General features: G+C 30.9%; 1 protein-coding gene across 1 annotated transcript; it reads left to right on the top strand.

The window, feature by feature from the left end:
- The first annotated feature begins 1533 nt into the window (after nt 1–1533).
- LOC129224459 (NADH dehydrogenase [ubiquinone] 1 alpha subcomplex subunit 11-like) lies at nt 1534–20911 on the top strand. The gene is made up of 4 exons (XM_054858913.1): nt 1534–1809; nt 1900–1995; nt 7975–8094; nt 20630–20911. The coding sequence occupies exons 1-4, from the start codon at nt 1671–1673 to the stop codon at nt 20815–20817; spliced, it is 543 nt and encodes a 180-aa protein (XP_054714888.1). The 5' UTR covers nt 1534–1670; the 3' UTR covers nt 20818–20911.
- The last annotated feature ends 866 nt before the right edge of the window (nt 20912–21777 follow it).

Below are 21777 nucleotides of genomic sequence, written 5' to 3'. Positions count from 1 at the left end.
AAAAAATATTAATAGTAAGTAGTATTAAAATAATTGAGACAGGTCCAACATGCTCCACCTCCCCCTACATTTGTATTACTTAATATATTGTACAAAATATGAAAAAATGAGATGTATTAGACAAAATGGATACCACATTGTTAATTATTGGAAAATAAACTACACACATATATATGCAGTAGTTACACTTCTACAAATCTATGAAAATACCTCAACTTGTTCGATGCTGAATTAATTACCAGTTAGTGACCTTTTGTACCTTGGTTCTTTCTCTACATTTATCCTCATTAAAGGTATTAGGTACACAACGTAAAAAGCCTGAAATATTGTTGAACACCATTTACAGATGTATTTATCCCCCTAGTCATAATACAGTGAGTTATACTTTCCAATTAGTGTTTAACGGCTAAAATGAGTTGGCGATCCCCTATAGTTTCTTCAGTGATTTTATACCTTCACTCCCTCAATTAGTACACCTACAGCCCTCAGAAGAGCTTACCTTACTTAAAAGACATACTTTGTCATTTTTTTCATAGGAAAAAGTTTACACAAAGACATAATAAAAGGCTAATTACAACATTTGAAAAAGGAAAAAAAAAAAAAAAAAACAGAAAAAACAGCGATGTAGTGAAGCCGCGAAAGTCAAAGCGCGAAGCAGCGAGGGACGATTGTATATGAGGCAGTGAGAAACAAAGAGGTGAAAGTGGTATTTTTAAAGTTTCGAGTTAAATGCTTTTAAAGTTCAAATCCTAGGTAGACTTTCATTGAATTTTTTTTTATAAATCATGCTGTGTTGTACAGCAGCACCCACCAGAGTTAGTAGTATACAATCTCTTGTCCCAAAACAGAGAAAAGGTTCTCCTACCATTTGCACTGATTATCTCCAAATTTTTAATTTTGGCACGAACATCCCTTCGCTTCACACTGCTTCATTTAATAAAGTTTCCCTGAATTTTCAAAACAAGTTTCACAACAAAGGCAAGTAAATCCAGACTACACAAATTAATGTTCTAGTTTTCGCATAAATAATACTAGCAATTTATTATTGACGATACTAAAACAGCTTGAAGATTACCTGAACATAGTACCGAAATTAGTAACCCAAATTTAACTTCAAGTTAATTTTGCATTTCATAAGAAAACAAGAAATTGAATTGCAGATATAATTACCAGGTAAAAAAAAAACGAAACTTATATCTCAATAAGAAAGCAAACTACTGCTGAACTGTTCAAAAAAATATTTAAGAAAAATCATTGCTAATTACAGGTTGACGGGTCAAACTCTCATGTTGACAAGATTTAGAAAAACTGGATACGGTTCTAAGCTAAACGTGTTGCCAACTGTAAAAGTTATTTCCCATTGGCATTCATCAGCTGATGATTAAATTTGAATTGTTCATTATTCTTAAACTAAAGACTTTTTAAGTTATTTTGATGAGGTATTTGCAGCAGTTCATCATTTCCAATCCACTGAAATCGTGGATACAATGGAAAGGACTAAACACTAGATGTGAACAAAATTTAGAACATTGGTGGCAGCTGTGATTTCATAATAAAACAAATGTGTCCTCTGTGACTTAAATAAATTCCTGTGTTTTGTGCTTTGTAATAATGTTTTAGTTAACGTTTAATGTGAGTAGCATCGATTTCACCACCTTAAAATATCAAAAATGTCTCATCATCCTAGGCACGTTGAAGGTTTAGGAAATTCTGATGTTAACATAGAAATTTATCCCTTTTATCAAACACCTGATGGAGAGAAGTGTATGGAAAAGACATTTTATTACACAAAATATAGTACGATTGGTGGTAAGATGTAAAATAGTTTTGCACTTATCTTTTTCACTTATGTTCTGGTTCAGATGTTTAAAGTCTCTTTACTTTTTTGTTTGTTTTTAGGTGCAGTTTTTTCCGTGTATGAAATGGCTTTGAATTCTCAACCTACCACAATCTCTGGGGCCATTGCAAGATTCGGTCGTTTTACTCTTCCATTCGGTAATTACCTTTTTCACATATTTAAACATTTAGTTTGTTAAACAAATGCCATTATCTCATATTCATTTGTCTAACCCTTAACATGGGAGGTGCGGTCTCACAGACTGCTCAAAAGTTCATCCGATCAACCCTATTTTATTTCCAGTCTGATTGAATGGTTTTTCCCAATATTTTTTTGTTTTGTGACCTTGAACACTGCCCCTTGCTTATCAGTATCTTTAGGGGAGTGCATCTGGTTTAAATTTCATTTCATTCTTTAGAAGCGGTCTGTGAGACTGCTCCTCTCCTTCAGTGACTATTTTCGGCAGTAGTAGACATTAAGCTCTTAACATTACAGCCACAAATATAGGTACATTTATCTTACTCGCATTATGCGGAAGAGATGCAAAATATGAGATTGAGAGTTGTTTGAAAAGCTCACAAACGTTAAGCAATGATGTTCTAAGGACAATGAAGGCGGAATTATTCCTCGAAATGCGATGCGAAATATTAATAGTTAAAGGGCTGTCAAAATTTTCTCATAACTTGATATAATCAATCTTCTGGTACTAAAATGTTCTGTATATATTACACAACTAAAATGAAATCATTAATAAATAATAGATTCATTTTTATTACGAGTAGTTAGTTATTTACTGCATCATATGATTTTCTCGAAAAATCTTCAGACTCTAACAAAAATTTCCTCGGGAAAATGAATATTTCGATTCAAAGTTCAAAAATAATTTTTCCCCGTGCTAATAAAAGTTCAAAAAATATCTGAGGAAAATCACAGGAATGCATTTTAATTACACGATTTTTAAGAATTTTTTAAATAGAGTGGTTGTTTGAGACCTGTAGTCCCCTGTTAGGTCCTACTTTTTCACCTCCCCTGTTATGGGCTAAGCAGTATGAACTGTGCCTACCTTAGAAACTTCGAATATGTCAACTTCTACTCAATTTCTTTTTTTTTTTTTTTTTGAAGCAAGAAGTCAATTTTTTAGTATCACCGCATTTTTCTACCATGAAAATTATTGTGAAGACTTTTTACTAGATTTGAAGAATTTGCTTCTGCAGTATGTATTAATTTTGTGTACGCATAGAAGCATAGGGCAGCCGGTTGCACTGGTTGGTTGCTTTGAAGATGTTGTAGTTAGTGTTCATAAGATGTTTTCATTAGTTTTCGATAACCGTTAGCTCTTTATTAGAGCGTTTTTGGCTAGTTGCGGACTAACGGCGATTGACTGGTTGCTTTATGCAAACACAATGTACTATGCTTTTTTTTAGTTACCAGTTTGTGCCAGACGTCCGATTTGAAGATCACACATACAGACTTACCTCTAAACTTCACTCAAATTTTTACACCCATTTCTTTGTTATTCATTCTCACATCAATATTGTAAATGTTATACATAGGGCCATTTCACCGTCACGTGTGGGACAATCATTTGTTATAGATCTTAACATTTTAGAGGCATTTCATAGTATTTGGTTGTTACGGACTCTACACTTCATGAGGATGTTTTAGCCCCCTACTCATGATTAGTGCAAATATTAAAGTGAAACTTTTTGTAAATGTATGGTCCTATATGTACTTATGTCATAGCATCAAAGAACGGTAAGATTTGTGGTACAGATGTGATATACCCCCCCCCCCATTTGGCGACATCCGATTTTTTGCTCAAAATTGAAATATTTTTCTCGCCAATGAGGCGATAAATTTTTAAGCATGGCATCCCTGGTGAAACTAACCTGTGGTTGGCAACGCGAAGGCAAACTTGTCCGAACTTGTTTACTTGGGTTCTTGGTTTTACGCAGGAGAGATACGTGTTGTTTTGTGCAATATACCTTACAGGAATGCTTATTTTGTGTTAGTTTAGATTCAGTAGTTGTGTTTTGAAGTAAAAACATTAGAAAATGCCAGTTTCTTCAAACTTGAAGGTTAATTAAAAGTTAACTCCAACGTGGTGTGTATCTATAACGCGCCATTGTCAGATGATGTTTTGTTTTGGACTGAGTGTGAGGAGTTATACCATAAAAAGGTAAGTTCTTTATTTTAGAATTCACATAAAAATTCTCACTTCGGAAATTCTTTGTTTTTTACAAATCCTTGAGGGGTTCTTGTAGCTTTTAACTTTATTTTTACTGTATGTTAATTAATTTTACAAAAATAGTTTGGTTATTTTGTTCTAAAAGTTAATCCTTATCGATGCCACGAATTATTTAGACATTAACGTGCCTCCTTTAGGTACTGAATTTTAAGTTAACAATTGAAAGTTCTTTCGGTTGTACTCTTAAAAATGCTGAATTTTATTAATAAATCTGCACAATAATGGTGCATATTTCACACTTAAAACTGTCATTATTGTACACTGAACGGAAGGAGCCACCCTTGGGTGTACATACACATGAATATGCATAATATACATAAATATACATAATTGTGACCATACTCCGACTGTAATGTATATTAACAGTCGGAGGGATAACGGACCGAGCGAAGCGAGGTCCTGGCGAGCCCGAGGTCTCATAGTACTTTCGTAATGAGACCGAGGCTGGGCCGGCGAGCCGAGGTCTCATTACGAAAGTACTATGAGACCGAGGGCTCGTATCCCGGAGAAATGATGAAAAAAAATGAATGCATTAATTTCGACTTGTAATTAATACTTAAATTTATTTCATTGTATTTTAATATGTTTACAAAAAACCCCGGCCCTGTACATTTTTGAAGCATATATTCGTGATATTTTTTGTTGTGCTTTTATGTTGTTTTTATATATATTGTGTTCTGAAGTGCTTTGATCATGTTTTTTTATCTGATTTTTTCCTGTTGGCGCTAAATAAGCATCGCTAAGAACGATGTATGACGTATGTCGTCATACATCGTTTTCTTGGCGACGCTTTCTTTGCGCCAACAGGAAAAAGTCGCCAAGGGTGGGGTATATCACATCAGTTCCAGATTTGTTTTGAATTTTTAAAAATATAGGAAAATATATAGCATGTTACGGATTCTACACTCGGAAGACATGGACATTTTTGCTTAAACTATCTTCAAATTTTCTGTGAAAGTAATAACTATTCTTGCTTAATGAAGGTTTTTTTGCTATGTTTCAGTTTATCTATAATACATTTACACACCAAAATAGTTATTAAAAAGACAAAAAATATTTTTAAAGGAATTATTTACTAAAGAGCTGCACGTTTATGAACATGTTACGGACTCTACATAATTGTCACATTTGACTATTGTTTGAATTATTGCTTACAGAGTCTAAACAACAACAATACTGCCTCATTGTTCAATTGTTTCAATGATAGAATCAACTGTTATGGCCATTTCTTTGTCATATATGTGAAGGCAGGGCCGGATTTAGGGGAGGGCAGGCGGGGCTACTGTCCCGGGGCCTCCGCAGCAAAGGGGCCTCCAGAATAAAATATTTACAAAATATCCTAACTTTCACGGGTCAGCAAATTTTTCGTTTTTCTCCCAGACATTTTTTTTTTTTAAATTTCTACAAAGAATGCTTGTCCAAAAATAGTATTATTATCGATAGATCAGAAAGCCCTGATTGCAAGTATCCATTTACGATCAATTTTTTATTTGATCGAGCATTTTAATGACAATATATACATATATATATTTTTTTATTCATTTAATTTGTAATATGTACCTCTGAGTTAAAGAAAAATCAAGTAAGTAAAAAAAAATACGAAAAATAGTTAACTTTGCAGATCATCCTAACAACTTTTTGCTTCTTGAGCTCAAAAATTTAAAAATTATTGACGAAATGACTTGAATGGAATTTTTTAAAATCGAAAATATCGGATATATACATATATATCAAAATATTTGGATATATATATATATAGATATATATATATCAAAGTATCGGATATTTTCAAAAATATGATGATCTTTTCGAACCCCCCCCCCCCCCCTGATTAGGGGCCTCTGCTCCTTCGTTTCCCCGGGGCCTCCACACTTTCAAATCCGGTCCTGTGTGAGGGGGGGGGGATGGCGCAGACTGTACCATTGAAATTTTTAGGGGGTTGTTTCGAAGGATATTTTTCTCATTTTTGGGGTGAGGCTCTTGCTATTGTGAGGGGGAAGGGTCTTCGGGATATTTGGGGGGTGCACCCTTGCTCTTAGGGGGAGGGGTAATCCTGTAACCAGATAACTGTAAAAAAACAGATTGAAGGTGGCTCTCCTGTTGGAACATACCAAGTGATATGTTGATTTCTTCAGTCTGCTTTTTGCATTGTCTTGAATTTGTTATTAGAAATGATAGATTGTAATTCAAATTTAACTAGCAATTTACCTTTTATGGTAGAACCTTCATTATCTGAAGTGATCAAAACCAGACCATCTTCGGTTAATCGAAATGTCTGGATAAACTTTAAGAAGGATTGGCTGTGTTAGGAAGAAGATGTTTTTAAGCCAAAACTTTTAGGGCTCATTAGACCGGCCATAATAATTTTTATACCTCGTTTTTTTTTTTTTTTTTTAATTTATGACCAACAAAAAAGTAGCGCTACTGTTCTACAGTTTTGATAATGAAATCACATGGTACAGTTACATTGAACAAATTTCAGAAACATATTTTGGCAGTGTTTTTTTTGGTTAACTTTCATAATTAAGAAACTTTATTTTTTTAAATGGTTTTCATGAAGAATGAGGCAATAAATTGAATTTCTCTCCTAAAATAAACTGTTTTCATTCTTAAGTATTAGCAGTTTTTTTTTTTTTTTTTTTGTAATGAAAAAAATTAGGACAACTTTTTTTAGATCCAGAACCTGGGGCATAGTGGTTCACTTTTAGAAAATCCACAAAACCTTTTAGAACAATTTAAAAAGCAATATTCTAGTATTAGCAATAGCGAAGTTGATAAAAATCCAAATTGTGCCGATTCTGGAAAAAATGTAACAGGTGTGGCATAAATAGCGCAAAAGTAGATCTTGGTCGATTTTAATTATATTGATCTTTAAACTTTGGTTTTTAATTCTAATCACAAAACAACATTTGTTTGTTACAAATGTTGAATAATATTTATCATTAAAATTTTTACAGAAGTGGTTTTTGTAATGTGGATCAAAGGACGCTGCGACTGTGGCATGTTGGTTCACTTCACAAAGTTCTATTAAAATATTAATATTAAAAAAGTTAATGAATTTAACATTTTCTGGGATGATGAGAAATATTTAATGAAAGTCATGGTAGACCCCGAATTAACAAATCATTTCAACAGCCAAAAAAAAAAAAAAATTTTTTTTTTTTTGTAAATTTAAGTTAGGAAATATCGGACTGTTTTCCAAATGACATATCCATATTGTCCGAAGCAGAAAACACTTATTAGATTCTGCGATTCATCAATTTGATCGATGCGAATCAGCACAATTTTTGACAGGCGACGGGTCAGCCTATGAATAGCGACTCTGATGCAGAAAGCGATAATAAAACTCTCATTAAAACTGTTACATTTTCAAATGCTTTACATGGTTTGGAAACTGTAAAAACATATCTCATGCAGCAGGCTGTAAATGACACAGTATTTTCTTCTCCCTATAAAGTCAAAAGAGAATTATATCCAATCAAGTATCAAAGAAATTGTCGAAATCTATTACTCAGTGCTTTAAAATTTTGAATTAACTAGTGTGTAATAACAAAAGGTGATCATCCATGCAAATTTTTAAAGAATTGAGCTAAAAGAAGCATAGAAAGTTAATGAAGTAAAGAATCTGAGCCATGGAATTCGTAGATCTGAACAACAAAATGTTTTTCAGTTTTGTATTTGTGTCATTCATTTTAATTGAGTTAATGAGGAGCACTGTACCATGACATCCCTGGTGACCTCTATGTGTGAGCCGATGCTCACTTTTAAACATCAGACTCTTTTTGTTTGTGTTGGTTTTTTTTAAAAATTGCCTTGGGCTAGAATGCTGTATTATCAAGCGATGAATTCAATTTATTTATTGTTTGCTAACTGTTAATGTTTTTTGCAGCTGGAATGGGCTTTGTGTTTGGGGCTTCACTCTGTTTATTAGGCCAGCTGAGAAAGAAAAATGATGTTACTAACCATGTTTTAGCAGGAGCACTTGCAGGAAGCATATGGGGCTTTAAATGCAAGTTGATATATTTTTTCTTACTTGGCTTGTATTTTAGTGTCTGAAGTTTAGACTGCTAATTATGTGTTTGTAATAGTCTGCAGACATTTGAAAATGTTCAACTATGAATTTCTTTTACTATTTTGTTTCGTAGAAGTGTATAAGCCTGATACCATTCACTCTTGTTCATAGTATCCCCCACTAGTGCAACCAGAAATTACTCTCTGGGTGGGTGTTTTTTTTTTCCGCCAAACTGCACCAAAAATGCAATTTTTTTATCCAAAAATATTCACTACAAGAAAAATATAGCTGTTGCATTCATTTTTTGTCATTGAAAGCTAAAAAGAAGCATATAAGTAAAAGAGATGGTAAAGAATTGCTTATATTCGCCGGAAATTGCGTGCTATGCTTTAAGTTACAATCTTTTTGCATCTTGTAAATTTTTCAACATTTTTGAAAAGTGGAAGTTATTTTCACCTGTGTTATTTTAAATTGGCTTATTTTATTTCTTATTTTATAATTATTTTATGTTTTGAATAAGAATAGGGGAATGTGGGGAAAAATGAAATAGCAGATCAAAGTGGAATGGGAAAATATTTATTCTGCTTTTAGTGCCACCTATCTAGTAATATTTTAACTATGTAGTAACAAATGTAGTCTACTTCAGTCAAGAAAAAATTACCTCTGAAAATCAAAGAATATGATAATGCAAGCCATTTTCAAAAATTGATATTCATATTGTAATATTTTGTTGTAAGTCATAAATTGGTTTTGTCATTATTAAATGATAAGGTTCTTGTTATTATTATTATAAATATTAATTTAGACCTACTAATATTTGGTGCAGTATTTATTTGCTTAATATTATACTTATTAATATTTTAAATGCTTTGTACAGTTAGTCAAGTGCATGTGAGGCAAAGCAGATGAGCAAAGTGAAATAGTTTGTTTCATTTACTTATACAATACTTTATCAAATGACTTACATATTCATTCATTATTTTCTTTACCATACTTCATTTAATAATTCCCTCATTTATCATTCATTTACTTATTTTTTTATTAATTCACTATTTTATTCCTTTATTTACTTTTTCTCATAATTATCTTATTTACATACTAGTTTGTTTCATTTCCTTTTCATTAATTCTTTTCTTGAAATTTACTCATTTATTTGATCAATAATATCTTTAACAATCAAACAGAAAATATTTCATTAGAAAAGAATGTTATTTTTCACTTTGCCCCCCCCCCCTCCAAAAAAAAGTGAAAAGTTTCCATCTTTTTTTGAAGGTAGAAATTTACTGCCAAAAATAAAAAATGTTTCAATGCAGGTTTTATTTCCGAAGAGATTTATCTCTCTTTATGTACTAGTACCTGGACGACCGAGCCTTGCTCGGCTTGAAAAGAATTATTTTTTGTCAACTCGTCGATACTTCTTCAAATATACTTTAAAAGCATCACGTTAACGAAATATTAAGGTTCTCGATGCTTCAGAGAAACGAGAGATATACATGTAAACACTTCAACAGCATTATAATCATTTCAGCTATAAGAAGCCTACTACTGAATATTGGCCTCTTCTCCCCCATAGTCATCTGCCCAGGGAAACTCTGAGCTGGTTGCGTATAAATATTTAGCGCACGGTATTGCCAAAAAAGTAGTTTCGAAGACCAAACATGGCGACAATAAATATGAAAAAAAGGATTGAAAATGCGCCTCTACCTTCTTATAGCACTAAAGTACCAAACAAAGCATATTCTGAATGCAACTAAATCAACATTTTGCTTTAAACTATCTGTTAGGGGAGGCTGGGGTAATAAGAGACAAAAGGGGTAATAAGAGACAAAAATTAAATTAAATGTATACTAACATTCCAAAAAACTTGAAACAACTATCTCATATTAACTGCATTAAATGGACTTCTCTTGATTTTTTAGGCAATTATTTAACTTAAATATTTTGGTTTAAAAAATGTTCAAAATTTTCAATGAATTCTAGTCTTTAATAACCCCATGTGGGATAATAAGAGACTAAGGCTGCCACTCTTCAAATATAGCAAGGTAAAATCCTGTGGATTAATGAGAGACATCTGCTAGCAATTCTGAATCCGCCAATGTTTTTAAATTTTTGATATTTTAATCCGTTAAAAAAAAAAAATTTTTTTCTCAAAAATTAATGTTTACGAATGTGTTTGTGAAATTCATTTCTTATAGTTCTAGGTCCTAAATAACATAATATTAGACTTAATGATAGTTCTAATTAATGAACATAACTTTAGGGATCAATCAAAAGCATCAATCTAATTTAAAGTGGCCAGAAAATATTTTAAAACTTCTCTAAAGTATAGTCAAAAATATGTAAAAAACTTGTCTTTAAAGTATGTGTTATTAGAGGTTTTTCTAGTCCCTAAGTATAAATGAACTTGGGCTATTTATTATCTAATAAAGTAGTAGTGATTTATCAGTAACTTACAGACATTCTACGCATAAAATCATACATTTATAACATCTAAATATGGTCTACTCTGATGAGTATAGCTGATTTTAGATTTAGGCTATGTTGAAAAAAAATTATTCTATGAACTTGCAAAACTTAGACTAACCATCGTATTTTACCTAAAACAAACAAATTTGTTAGTATGGGGTAATAAGAGACACCTGTCTCTTATTACCCCTACAAAAAATAAAAATGGGGTAATAAGAGACTGGCCCACAATCTGTAAATAAAGGAGACTTTCAAGATTTTAAAAAATAGCTCAGGTCAGAAGTTTGCACATTAATAACTCCCAAACACTTCACCTTCAAAATATCACGAACTTTTAAGATAAAATCAACATGAAGGTTTTTTTTTCATTGCATGGAAAAAATTCAAAACATGTTATAAACTTTTAAATAAGTGTATTGTAGTAAAGTATACACATGGTTCTTTCTTTATATTACATATTTTTTAAGTTGTCTAAGAAATTTTTTTTTGTGTGATTTTTTGACTGCGTCTCTTATTACCCCGATCTCCTCTACATTTTGTTTCCACTGTACAATTTTCCTGTCATTAATTAAAAGACTTTGAACTTGGAGCCAATTTTAGTGTGGGTAAATCGGTTTTTAACCCAAAACTTCCTTCCACACTATGTTGCGATTCACGATTTTATCCCAATCGAGATTTTCATTTGGAATAAGTACTTTTAGTGTAGTTGGTCCCTTTACGCCAGAAAATGCTACAAACAGCATGCTATCCATAAAAAACTGATGATCCACAAGTCACTCTAGCAAATTATAACAGTAAAATATAAACAGTCTTTAGACATATGTTTTTTCAAAATAAAATTTAGATACATGACTTAAAGAAACATATAAAACTATTTGAAGTGTAAAAAAAATATAAGTAAATAAAATAAAATAAGACGGTCAAGCAATAGTTTTGCTTAAAAAATAAAAAAAAGCCTTACATCGACTTACATAGTGCTTTTGAATTTGTTTTTAGCCAAGTGTGATTGAAACGAGCCAAAGTGGCTAATATCAGCCAAGCCTGGCAACCTTAAGCAAGTTTAAAATTTTAAAGCGAGAAGAGACAAATTTTCATTGTTATTGTTGCAAATCGTCTGCCTTATGTGTCAGTTCACAATTTTTTTCAATGCTTAACTCAATTAGACTTTGTTTTTAAAAACTTTTTTTTTGTAAAAGATCGCGTTTTTACAGAAAAACACTGATGTAGATAAACTTAGAATGCTAAACTAAAATTAAATCCAAAATTTCATCCAAATCGTTTGAGCCGTTTTCGAGATACGAAATATAAATATATATACATACCCACAAGAATTGCTCGTTTAAAGATGTAAGATAATTTTTAGCATATATTCCAACGTTCATTTTAAAAAAGGTAAAGTTTTGTAACTATTTCACTTTTCCCTACATTTCCCTATTTATAATGAAATAATATATGTGGAAAAAGTGTCTTAAGAGTTTATAAAAATATAAAAATGTATTATTATTTTTTAACTACATTTAAGCAGTATGATCTCTAACACAAATACATGCATATATTTCTTTTAAAATAATTTTGAAAAAGTAGTTTATTTAACACATTATCTACTTGCTGCCATGCATACCTGCATCTATAAGGTTTAAATTATGAAACAAAATATATTTTATTTCTATACATTATCTACCAGAGACTATCGAAGTTAAGTAAGAAAAATTTATCTTACCTGGTGAAATTTTAACTAAGGGTTATTCCACGTTAAATCAACACTATTTTCGGCACAATTTTACCTCGCCCTCTCAGATTTTGATGAATTCTCGTACAGAAGTAGTGTATATAAAGACATAGATTTGTTTTGAAAAATATGAAACAGTTTTGAAGATACAGTACTGTAAAAGTTCCAAAAATAGGTCAAAACATGTGAATGACCCAATTTTCAAAATGACCTAGAATCTTTTCTAATTAAGATAGAAAGCTGAAACAAGTGCCATTTGACAGCTCTTTTAATGACCTTTTCTATGATATATAACATGATTAGGTCTGAAAAAATTTATTTTAGACAAATTTAAATTTTAAATTTCCCAAAATGCGCCACTTTAATTTTCTTCAAAATGTTTTGAAAAATGTTTATACATTACTTAAATGGCTGTAGAAATTTCAAGATGGGATCGTAATGGGTTCGTGTTGAAATATTTCATTGAATATAATATCGTGGGCTATAAAACACTATCATCACATAATACAGCATATTTTAAGTAGAGAAAGACATTTATTCAGAGCATGAAATTAATTCTTCAGTTGGATAGTGTCAAGTAACTGATTGCAAGAATGCTTCCTTGTTTGGAGTTCTTCTGTGTGTTTGTGAAGGGGGGGGGGGGGATATTTTATTTAATATTATTTTTCTGAAATTTAGTGTTTTTTAATTTGTCGTATAGTTTTGATAAATTTGGGTGAAAGTTTGAAAGTAAAATTACTTGATATTTTAAATTTATTTGCAATAGGGCAGTTCTCAAAAGGTGGGAGCAAACACAGACCTCAAATTTGAAGCTTAAACACCAAATAACTTTCATTTTAATTGACTCAAAAAATTTTGAGTCAAATAATAATACTGTATAGAGACAAGAATTGACATAAATTATGGAAAAAATGCTCTTCAAATACCCTTTAAAAAATATTTTCTTTGCTAAAAGGCACAATTTTGGACTTTCAAAACGTTAACTGAGCAAATGTACCATAATTTTTTTTTTTTTTTAAAGTTATTTCCAATCGTTACAAAAAAAACTAAGGGTATAAATCTCAAACTGAATATTTTTTTGATAATATTTTCTACAGATTAAAAAATTAAAGTCGGATTATTTATTGTGTAAAAATTTTTAGAAAAAAAAAGGAAGTTTCATGCATGTCCAAAAGTTACGATCTTGACAATGCTATTATTTGAGTACTAAACATATGATTTATATGTTTTAAAGGTATTTTTCAATCCTCAAAATCAATTGTTAATCATCTTAAAGTGTTTTCATATGTTTTTTATGTAGTATCTTTGAAGCAAAATCATTTTTCTTAAACATATATGTGAGATATCCAAATTGCGTTATGATCTAGATGCCAATAATTCTGTCCATTTATTCAATATTATAATATGATCTTCTGTCTTGTAACCTTAATAAAAAAGGCTACTATAATGTTAATTTCTTTAATCCATTGGTATTTTACACAATTAATACGTTATGCATTAAACATTACATAAATAACTGCAGAAACTCAAGTTATGATTGTAACTAATGGTAAACAAAGGTGGCAAAAATCCCCTTGCAAACCCCGATTGGCAACAACTCACAACGTATGATAAGCAAAGGGTTACCAGAGAGGAATTCAGGTTTTTGCCAACAGCATTGGTTTTGGGACTTAATCTCCTGCGCTGGCAAAATGGATGTTTTTTTTTTTTCGGATTCTACGAAACCATAATAAAATTTTGTTATTTTAAGACCAGTATATAAGTTTATTCATGTACTTCATAAATCCTCTATTTTTCATTGCAGAATTTAAAAATAGATAAAATTTTCATTGGAGAAGCTCAAAAACTGAAACTTTCATCATGATGATGTCCAAAATCTGTTACCTACAGACCGATCATTAAATTTGCTATTTATTATTTTTTATAAATACCTGCTGACTTTTTATGTTTGTGTATGATGTTCTAGGTGTACATGCTATGCAATAAAAGCAAAATTGATTTCAAATTCCAAAATTTTAAAAATGGCTCAAAAGTAACATTTTTGTTCCCACCTTTTTGAAAACTACCCAATAGATTTTTTGAATAAATAACATAATAAAATTAGTGAAACGAGTATCTTATTCTGTGAATTGTGTTTTTTTTTATATTACTTTTTTATTTTATCAATTTTATGGCTTTGTAATTGGTACTTACTCAAAAGGGGGGGGGGATGTATAATTCAATAAAATTGAGTTACAGTTACGTGACTGATAATTTGCTGTATAAAGAAATACTATAAGTTAATTGCTTAACAATCATTAAGACAAACACAAAGATGAAAAGTTTAATCAGATTTAAAATTTTGCTACCATGTTTCCAATTGGTTGATAGAGAAAAGCTGTAAAATTCAATAAAATACCGAAATTTATCAATTTCTCAAAAAACAATTGTCCTTTTTGAAAAAAGATAAATAATTAAGCCGAAAAGCTGAAGGTTCTAAAGGTTTGGGGGGGGGGGGGGATCAAAATTTTGCTTCTAAGAACTCTGAAACTGTTAAAATATTAAATACTTCAAAACGAAAATTGTGAGAACCCCTAATTTATAAAAGAAAATCAGAAATTTCAGATCAAATAATATCAAAAACATCAGTTTTGCATTGAAATGCAAACCTTTAACAACCGTAAAATGTTTGCATTTCAATGCAAAACAGTCGGAAGGCAAGACTGAAACAAATGAAGAAACATTTTTTAAGATTCTAAAAATTTAATTTTCTAATTTTACTAGATGTTTAAAAAAAATTAGTCCTGAGTCACAGAGTATGTAAAATTATGTGATATTTCAAAGTTCCTTTTCATGTGATGAGGACAACAGGAAAGGGGGCAGGGGGGGGGGTTGACTCCTACAAGATAAAGATATCCTATCTTGACCTAAAACTTGACCTAATACCTTATACCTAAAGCTTGAAAAGTCTTTCAATTAAAATTGCTGAAAACTTGAAGCTCTTTTATGAATGGAATGAAATAAGCTGAATACTACCAGGAGTAAAGGATTATATATCTATACAAATGTATAATAGTAAAAACATCCTAAAGGTTGATTCTCTGCAATTTGAGTTTATTTCTATTTAAAGGTACATTTCATGAAATTTGCTTGACTTAAGCCTAAACCTTGCACACCAGCAGGTCAGAGTGGAACTCATGTGTGGTTTGTAATGCATCAACCACAAAAATATGCAGATGTTGATCAAGAATTTGATTATCTAATACCAGTAGTTTAAAGATATACTTTCACCCAAGTTTATCAAAACTATACATCAAATTAAAAAACACTAAATTTTAGAAAAATAATTTTAAATAAAATACCCCCCCCCCCCTTACAAGCACACAGAAGTCCAAACAAGGAAACACTTTTGCAATCAGTTAATTGACACTATCCAACTCAAGAATTAATTTCATGCCTTGAATGAATGTCTTTCTCTACTTAAATCATGCTGTATTAGGGTCATTTTCCCTAAACAGCGCAATTTGGACAGTGCAAGGAATGGCATTCACTCTGCCAGGGAAATGACACTTAGAGGAAATAATGCGTTTTACTGACGATATTATAATTTATGTGGGAAAAGGAAACACTACTTTTATGAAATTGAAAAAGATCCAATGTCGTGGTGTCCAAAAAGTAGTTATTGTGGTTATTTGTTTCCCTTACATTTTACAGGGGAAGGACGACAGGGGAATGACAAAAATTAAAGTTGACTTATATATTGTCATAACTGCAAACAACAAATATCAATGTCACTTAAAGTAAGGGGGGGGGGGGAACTCTATACAAACAAGAGTCAATCATTCATTTAGCGATTATTAGAAAATTAAATGAATTATCAAAGACAGTGTAATGACACTCATTAAAAATACTTATCAAGATTTAACTTGAGATCACCCGAATAAATACTCAACACCGTATATTTATTCAAAAAGAACTAATTAAGATTATTTCTATGATGAGACCAGAATTCAAAGATTAAATTATGAGTTAATACAACTATTACCAGGTGTGAAAAACATTCATTCCATTCCTCGACAGGGGAATGACAAAAAATCAAAGGACATTTTTTACTATTTTTTTTAAATGGTGCAAACCTTGAAGAATTTTTTTTCTATTTTACAACATTGCATAACACTTGTTAAGAGGTTAAGCAACATTTTCTGTACAAATATGCATGGCTTCCTGAATCTTTAGAGCTGATTTTGCTTTAAGGTGGAGGTAGGGACACACAGGAGAATGACATTTATCATGTCAAAAAATTATTTAAATGTATAATAATAATAGAGTGTTTGTTTTAACTTATTTTACAAACATAAAAACATGTTGTTAAAGCATTCTAGCATCAGTTTTATTTCTATACTAGTTAGTTTGTTATTTTTGGAGCAAGGACAAGAATTTAGCAGTTTAGAGAAAATGACCCATTATGTGATGATGTTGTTTTACAGCACACGATGCTATATTTAATGTAACATTTCATCATGAATCCATTGTGATCCATTCTTAAAACTTCTGCAGCCATTTAAGTAATGTATAAACATTTTTCAAAAGAATTTTTAAGCAGGGCATTTTGAGAAATTTAAAATTGTAATTTAACTAAAATAAATTTTTTTCAGACGCAATCATGTTGCTTATCTAGGAAAGATCATTAAAAAGGCTGTCAAATGGCACTTGTTTCAGCTCTCGATCTTAATTAGAAAATATTCTAGGTCATTTTGAACATTGGGCCATACACCTGTTAATTATACGTGTGTTAAATATCTTAACAACCGTTTCGTACTTTTCAAAAAAAAAAAAGAAAAACCTTTTTCTATGTCTGTATAAATATTACCTCTGTACCAAATTTCATCAAAATCTGAGAGGGTGAGATAAAATCAGTGTGCTGATTTGACACGGACTGACCCGGTTACACAATGAAGTAGATAACAGATTTCTCCCCTTAGGTTGTTGCTTTTCAGGCAGGAGGTCCATCCTTTCCAAAATCTCACTTTGAAGAAAGTGTTTGAAATTCCATAGAGCCTGAAGAATGGTGGGAATCAATTAAGGAAAAAAAAAATTGTTGATGTAAAATTCTCGTAGAATTTGAGTCTTCAACTGATGAAATAGGTTCATCCTTTCCAAAATCTTACTTTGAAGAAAGTATTTGAAACTCCATAGAACTGGAAGTATGGTGGGAATCAATTAAGAAACAATAAATAGATAAATAAAACTGTTGATGTAAAATTCATAGACTTTGGCTCTTCAACTGATGAAATGTAGTGCAAGTTCAGCTTCAGTTGTGAATGTGTATTTTCTAAATTCGGTTCCATTCAAAATAAACTTATTGTTTAACTTTAAATACCATAACAAAACTTGTTATGTGCAATCAGTTGTTGAAGTAAAGAATAAATGTAACACTTTGAACAGAACTTTGAAACACTTTGAATATTTGAGGCAGTGAGAAGCAAACGGATGTAAGTGGTCTTTATAAAGTTTTGATAAAAACACGTTTAAAGATCAGATCCTAGATAGGCTTTCATTGAAATTTGTTTCTAAATCATGCTGTATAGCAGCATCTACCAGGGCTACTAGTACCATCTTTTGCCCCAAGACAGATTAGAGGTTCCCCAACCATTTGTACTGATTATCTCCAAATTTTTAATTATTCCACTTACATGCCTTTGCTTCTCACTGCCTCATTTGTGTGTGAGAATTAAAATCTATCTATTCAGCTTGCATTGTTTCACACTCTATTTTTTTTAAATGTCACTACATATTTTTCATGTAAAAATTATCTTCTAATGCTGTAGTTTCTACAAACTGTAAAACATACTATTTACATAAACAATGAAAGGTGATTAATTATGGTTTGTTTTACAATTCTATTCAATAATTTATTATTTGGTTTTAATTTAAAATTTCATAATTATCTACGTGGCCAAAACTGGATAAAACTGATTTTATCCCGGCCGGTTTTAACTGGTTTTATCCATGGTGGTCCTGGCACTTTTTTTTTTCCAGATAAAGTGAAAACAAATTTTATTTTTTTCGACAGAAAAAGCCTGTTGTTTCCAAAACCAACATCAATTTTGAGATTTTTTTGCTGTATTTTTCTTAATCATTGCATTTTTTTTAAAGCTGTGAGATACTGTTAAAACAAATTGTCCTCTATGACTATCTGCTGGTGGTACGGTGGAGGACTATTATTGATAGCTATTGGCTTTTAATAGTCGAGACGAAACCCCAGTGTATAGTTTTAGGTCCTAGTTCCAAGAAATCTGTGTTCATTTTTCGCATTCGGTGCGTTTAGCCCTATGTATTCCTGAATGCTAGCTTTTTCGGAACTGGACATCCTCGCTTTAGTTTTTAGTTTAAAATTTGGGTCTGTTGACCTTAAGATGAAGGTTCCACTGCTGAAGAGGTCTGGCTTCATCAACTTAGTCTTATTATTAGTTTTAGTATTCTTATTTATTTAATTTTGTTAATCCCTTATGTGTTTATTGTTTGCATTTTGTAATATTTACCTGGCTGTTTGTTTGGCTGCTTTGCGCAACATTGGGCTTGTGGTTTACTCCATTTTATTTTATTTTATTCTTTTCTAATTTTCTTTTATTTTGTTTCAAGTATACATATAGATTAATTATGATACATTTTGACATAAAATACCTATTTTTTGAATGCTTTCCTCCATTTAAAATATTATTCAGGGCTTCAACTCAACTTTCCATAACAATTCTTTTATTTAAATTTGTAGCATAGACTAATAATAAGAGTAGACCGAGCTTTCTCATTCTTTCTGATGAAGAAAATTGGTTCAAACATGTATCATGTGATTGGTGTGGGAGTTTTGCGAAAACTTTGGCAGCATGGTTGCTAGATGGCGGCATTATCTATAGTTTGGCACTCGACAATTATTTTAAGACGGAATCGACTTTCATTAGTTTCTTTTTTCTTTCCCCAATGCAAAGATTGAACTGTTTTTCTTTTGGTTATGAATTATTTTGACATTAGTAATTAGAAATATGAATTATTTAAAGATAGTATGTGTACATAAAAGAGAAAACTAAGAATCCAGATTGTTTTCATTTTAAAAAGGGGATCTTTCAAATTGGCGGAAAAAAATTGTCAACATTAAGACTAGCTTGCTAACACTTGAAAACCTTTTGAAAATGCATTTTACTTCTCTGAGAATAAAAATACTTCCAGAAGCTAGCAAAATAGTGTATAAAATGTATTCCTATGAGTTCCACTGATATAACTTAGTATTTAATAGAAATAGTTATGAACTTCATATCGAAATACAGTTTGGAAAAGAATAATAATAGCATTGCATACTTGTGAAATGTTACAGGTAATCCTTTTACATATTTTTCTATGCAAAGAAATGCGCAGCAATAGTGAACCATTTTTCTTGCACTTGGGTGTTATGAATAAGAAAATAAACTTAGCACTTGGCAAACATGATTTCTTTAGATATGGAAGACATCGTCTTCTACAATCAACACTCGCTGTTGCTAGGATACCCACTAGTCACATGGTTTGGTTTGTGAGCAGCAAAAGGGTTGCCATAGCTCAGTCTACTCTTATCTATGATTTTTAGTGTGAAGAAAATCATTGAAAAGATATCTGTTGCTATTTTTTTCTCGAATATGAAGAAATAAAATTTGGCTTTTGTTTTGAGGCTTTTTATGTAATCGGGGGATTTAAAATGTTTCCTTTCTGGTTATTTTTCCGCAATCTGCCTCAAAATTTTACTGATTAAAAAAAAAATTTTTTTTGTTCATGCCTGATTGTTGAACATGCGTCACTTGACATAACTTTTATTTTGGAGATAGAACGTGCAATGCCGGGCGACACAGCTAGTATTTAATAAGGCTTGATAAAAGATGATAGTTTTGTTACATAATATTATTTAGTTGTGTATTTTAAAACTATTTTGGATTAAGAGGTTATTTGGGTTATGATGACACTTTGTATATAGTTCCAAGAGTATCATGATAACAAGGTTTGACTTTCATAATGCTTGGGTTTTTGTGTAGCAGATATTATAATATACTGGTTTTGATGACATTTTTAGTTAGAAAAGAAAATCAGGTTTTTGATAAGCTGTATTTTGTAGATATTTGAACTGGAGCTCTTAGCATCATTTGTTCATGTTTTACTCAAAATTACTCTACAATAACATACTTCGGTTGAATTAAAGAATGATTATGATGTCATAAAACTTTAGCAGTTGGGTAAATTACAAATATTTGATATTTTCAGTAAAAATTGCAATGCAAATGTTAAAATTGTATGTGTTATTATTTCTTTTTTTGTCTCATTTTTTTTCTCTTGCAGATAATCGTATATATGTTGGTCATACCATGGCTGTATATGTGGGATTTGTTGCTGGATATTTCAAATATTTTGATGTTCATAATATTCCTATGTGGTCCAAATTACCAGAATGCAGACGAGAGCATTTACCAAGGCTCGACTTTACCATTAAAATGTATGAGGATCCTGGACGTCCTAGAGAAGCATAAATATTGTTACTAGAGCTTTTTTTTCTGTATTATTATGAAAACACTGCAGATTTCAGTAGTTTATCATTTAGTTAATAAATATTTTAAAATCTTGTTTTATTACTTTCACTAGTCTACAAAAAAAAAAAAAACTTTTTCTTTTACATGGAGAAAAATACCTGATCTTTGTGTAAAATGATGCGCTGCATTCAAATATGCAGGGTGGCGACAGATCAGGGAAAAGTCAGGGAACTTAATTAATCAGGGAAAAGTCAGGGAAATATCAGGGAATTTTGAAAAAATAACAAAAAAAAAACAGGGAAATTTGATTTTATGAAGAAAAAAAAATTTTTTTTGCTTTACAAAATTAAGTACTCTAATTCCCTATGCATTTCCCGCCAATTATCTGTTCGAAAAAAAAGTAAAATTAATGAGGTGCGATTATACACTGCCGCATATTTGTGCATCTTTTTTTCCTCAACGTCAAAATATTGAATCTTACTTATTAACCACAGGATGAACTTCCTAAGATTGCTTCTGTGTCTGTTAGGTTGTTTATTTTACATAGCCTGAAATTTCCTTTTACGCTTTCAATGCTACGTAAAATAAATAACCATACAGGCAAAGAGGAAGCTTTCATAATGCCTTAACTCCTTTGCCTTTATTCCAATGTCTCGAAGTAATTAGCGTACTGTAATCACAATTTCAAGAAGAAATCTATGGTTTTTGAATTAATACTATAAAAGCTTAAAAGTTATTGCTTCTTCGCGTTTTTAATTTAATTGCTAAAATTGAACTTTCAATGAAAAAAACTTTGTTTTTTTCGGTTATATTATTTGTTGTCACCGCAGATTATAAAGGTTTTCTTTTCTTCAGACTTAAGTGATTCTTTTATTTTATGACCAAGTTGTAATCTTCTTTTATATATTTTAAAATTAACTTAATTGCTTTTTTTTTTTTTTCTTACATTTCAAAGTTATT

The sequence above is a fragment of the Uloborus diversus genome, chromosome 6 (assembly GCF_026930045.1).
Source record: "Uloborus diversus isolate 005 chromosome 6, Udiv.v.3.1, whole genome shotgun sequence".
NCBI classification, from domain to species: Eukaryota; Metazoa; Arthropoda; class Arachnida; order Araneae; family Uloboridae; genus Uloborus; species Uloborus diversus.
The sequence above is the reverse complement of the archived record's forward strand: the minus strand, read 5'-3'. Positions and strand labels throughout refer to the sequence as shown.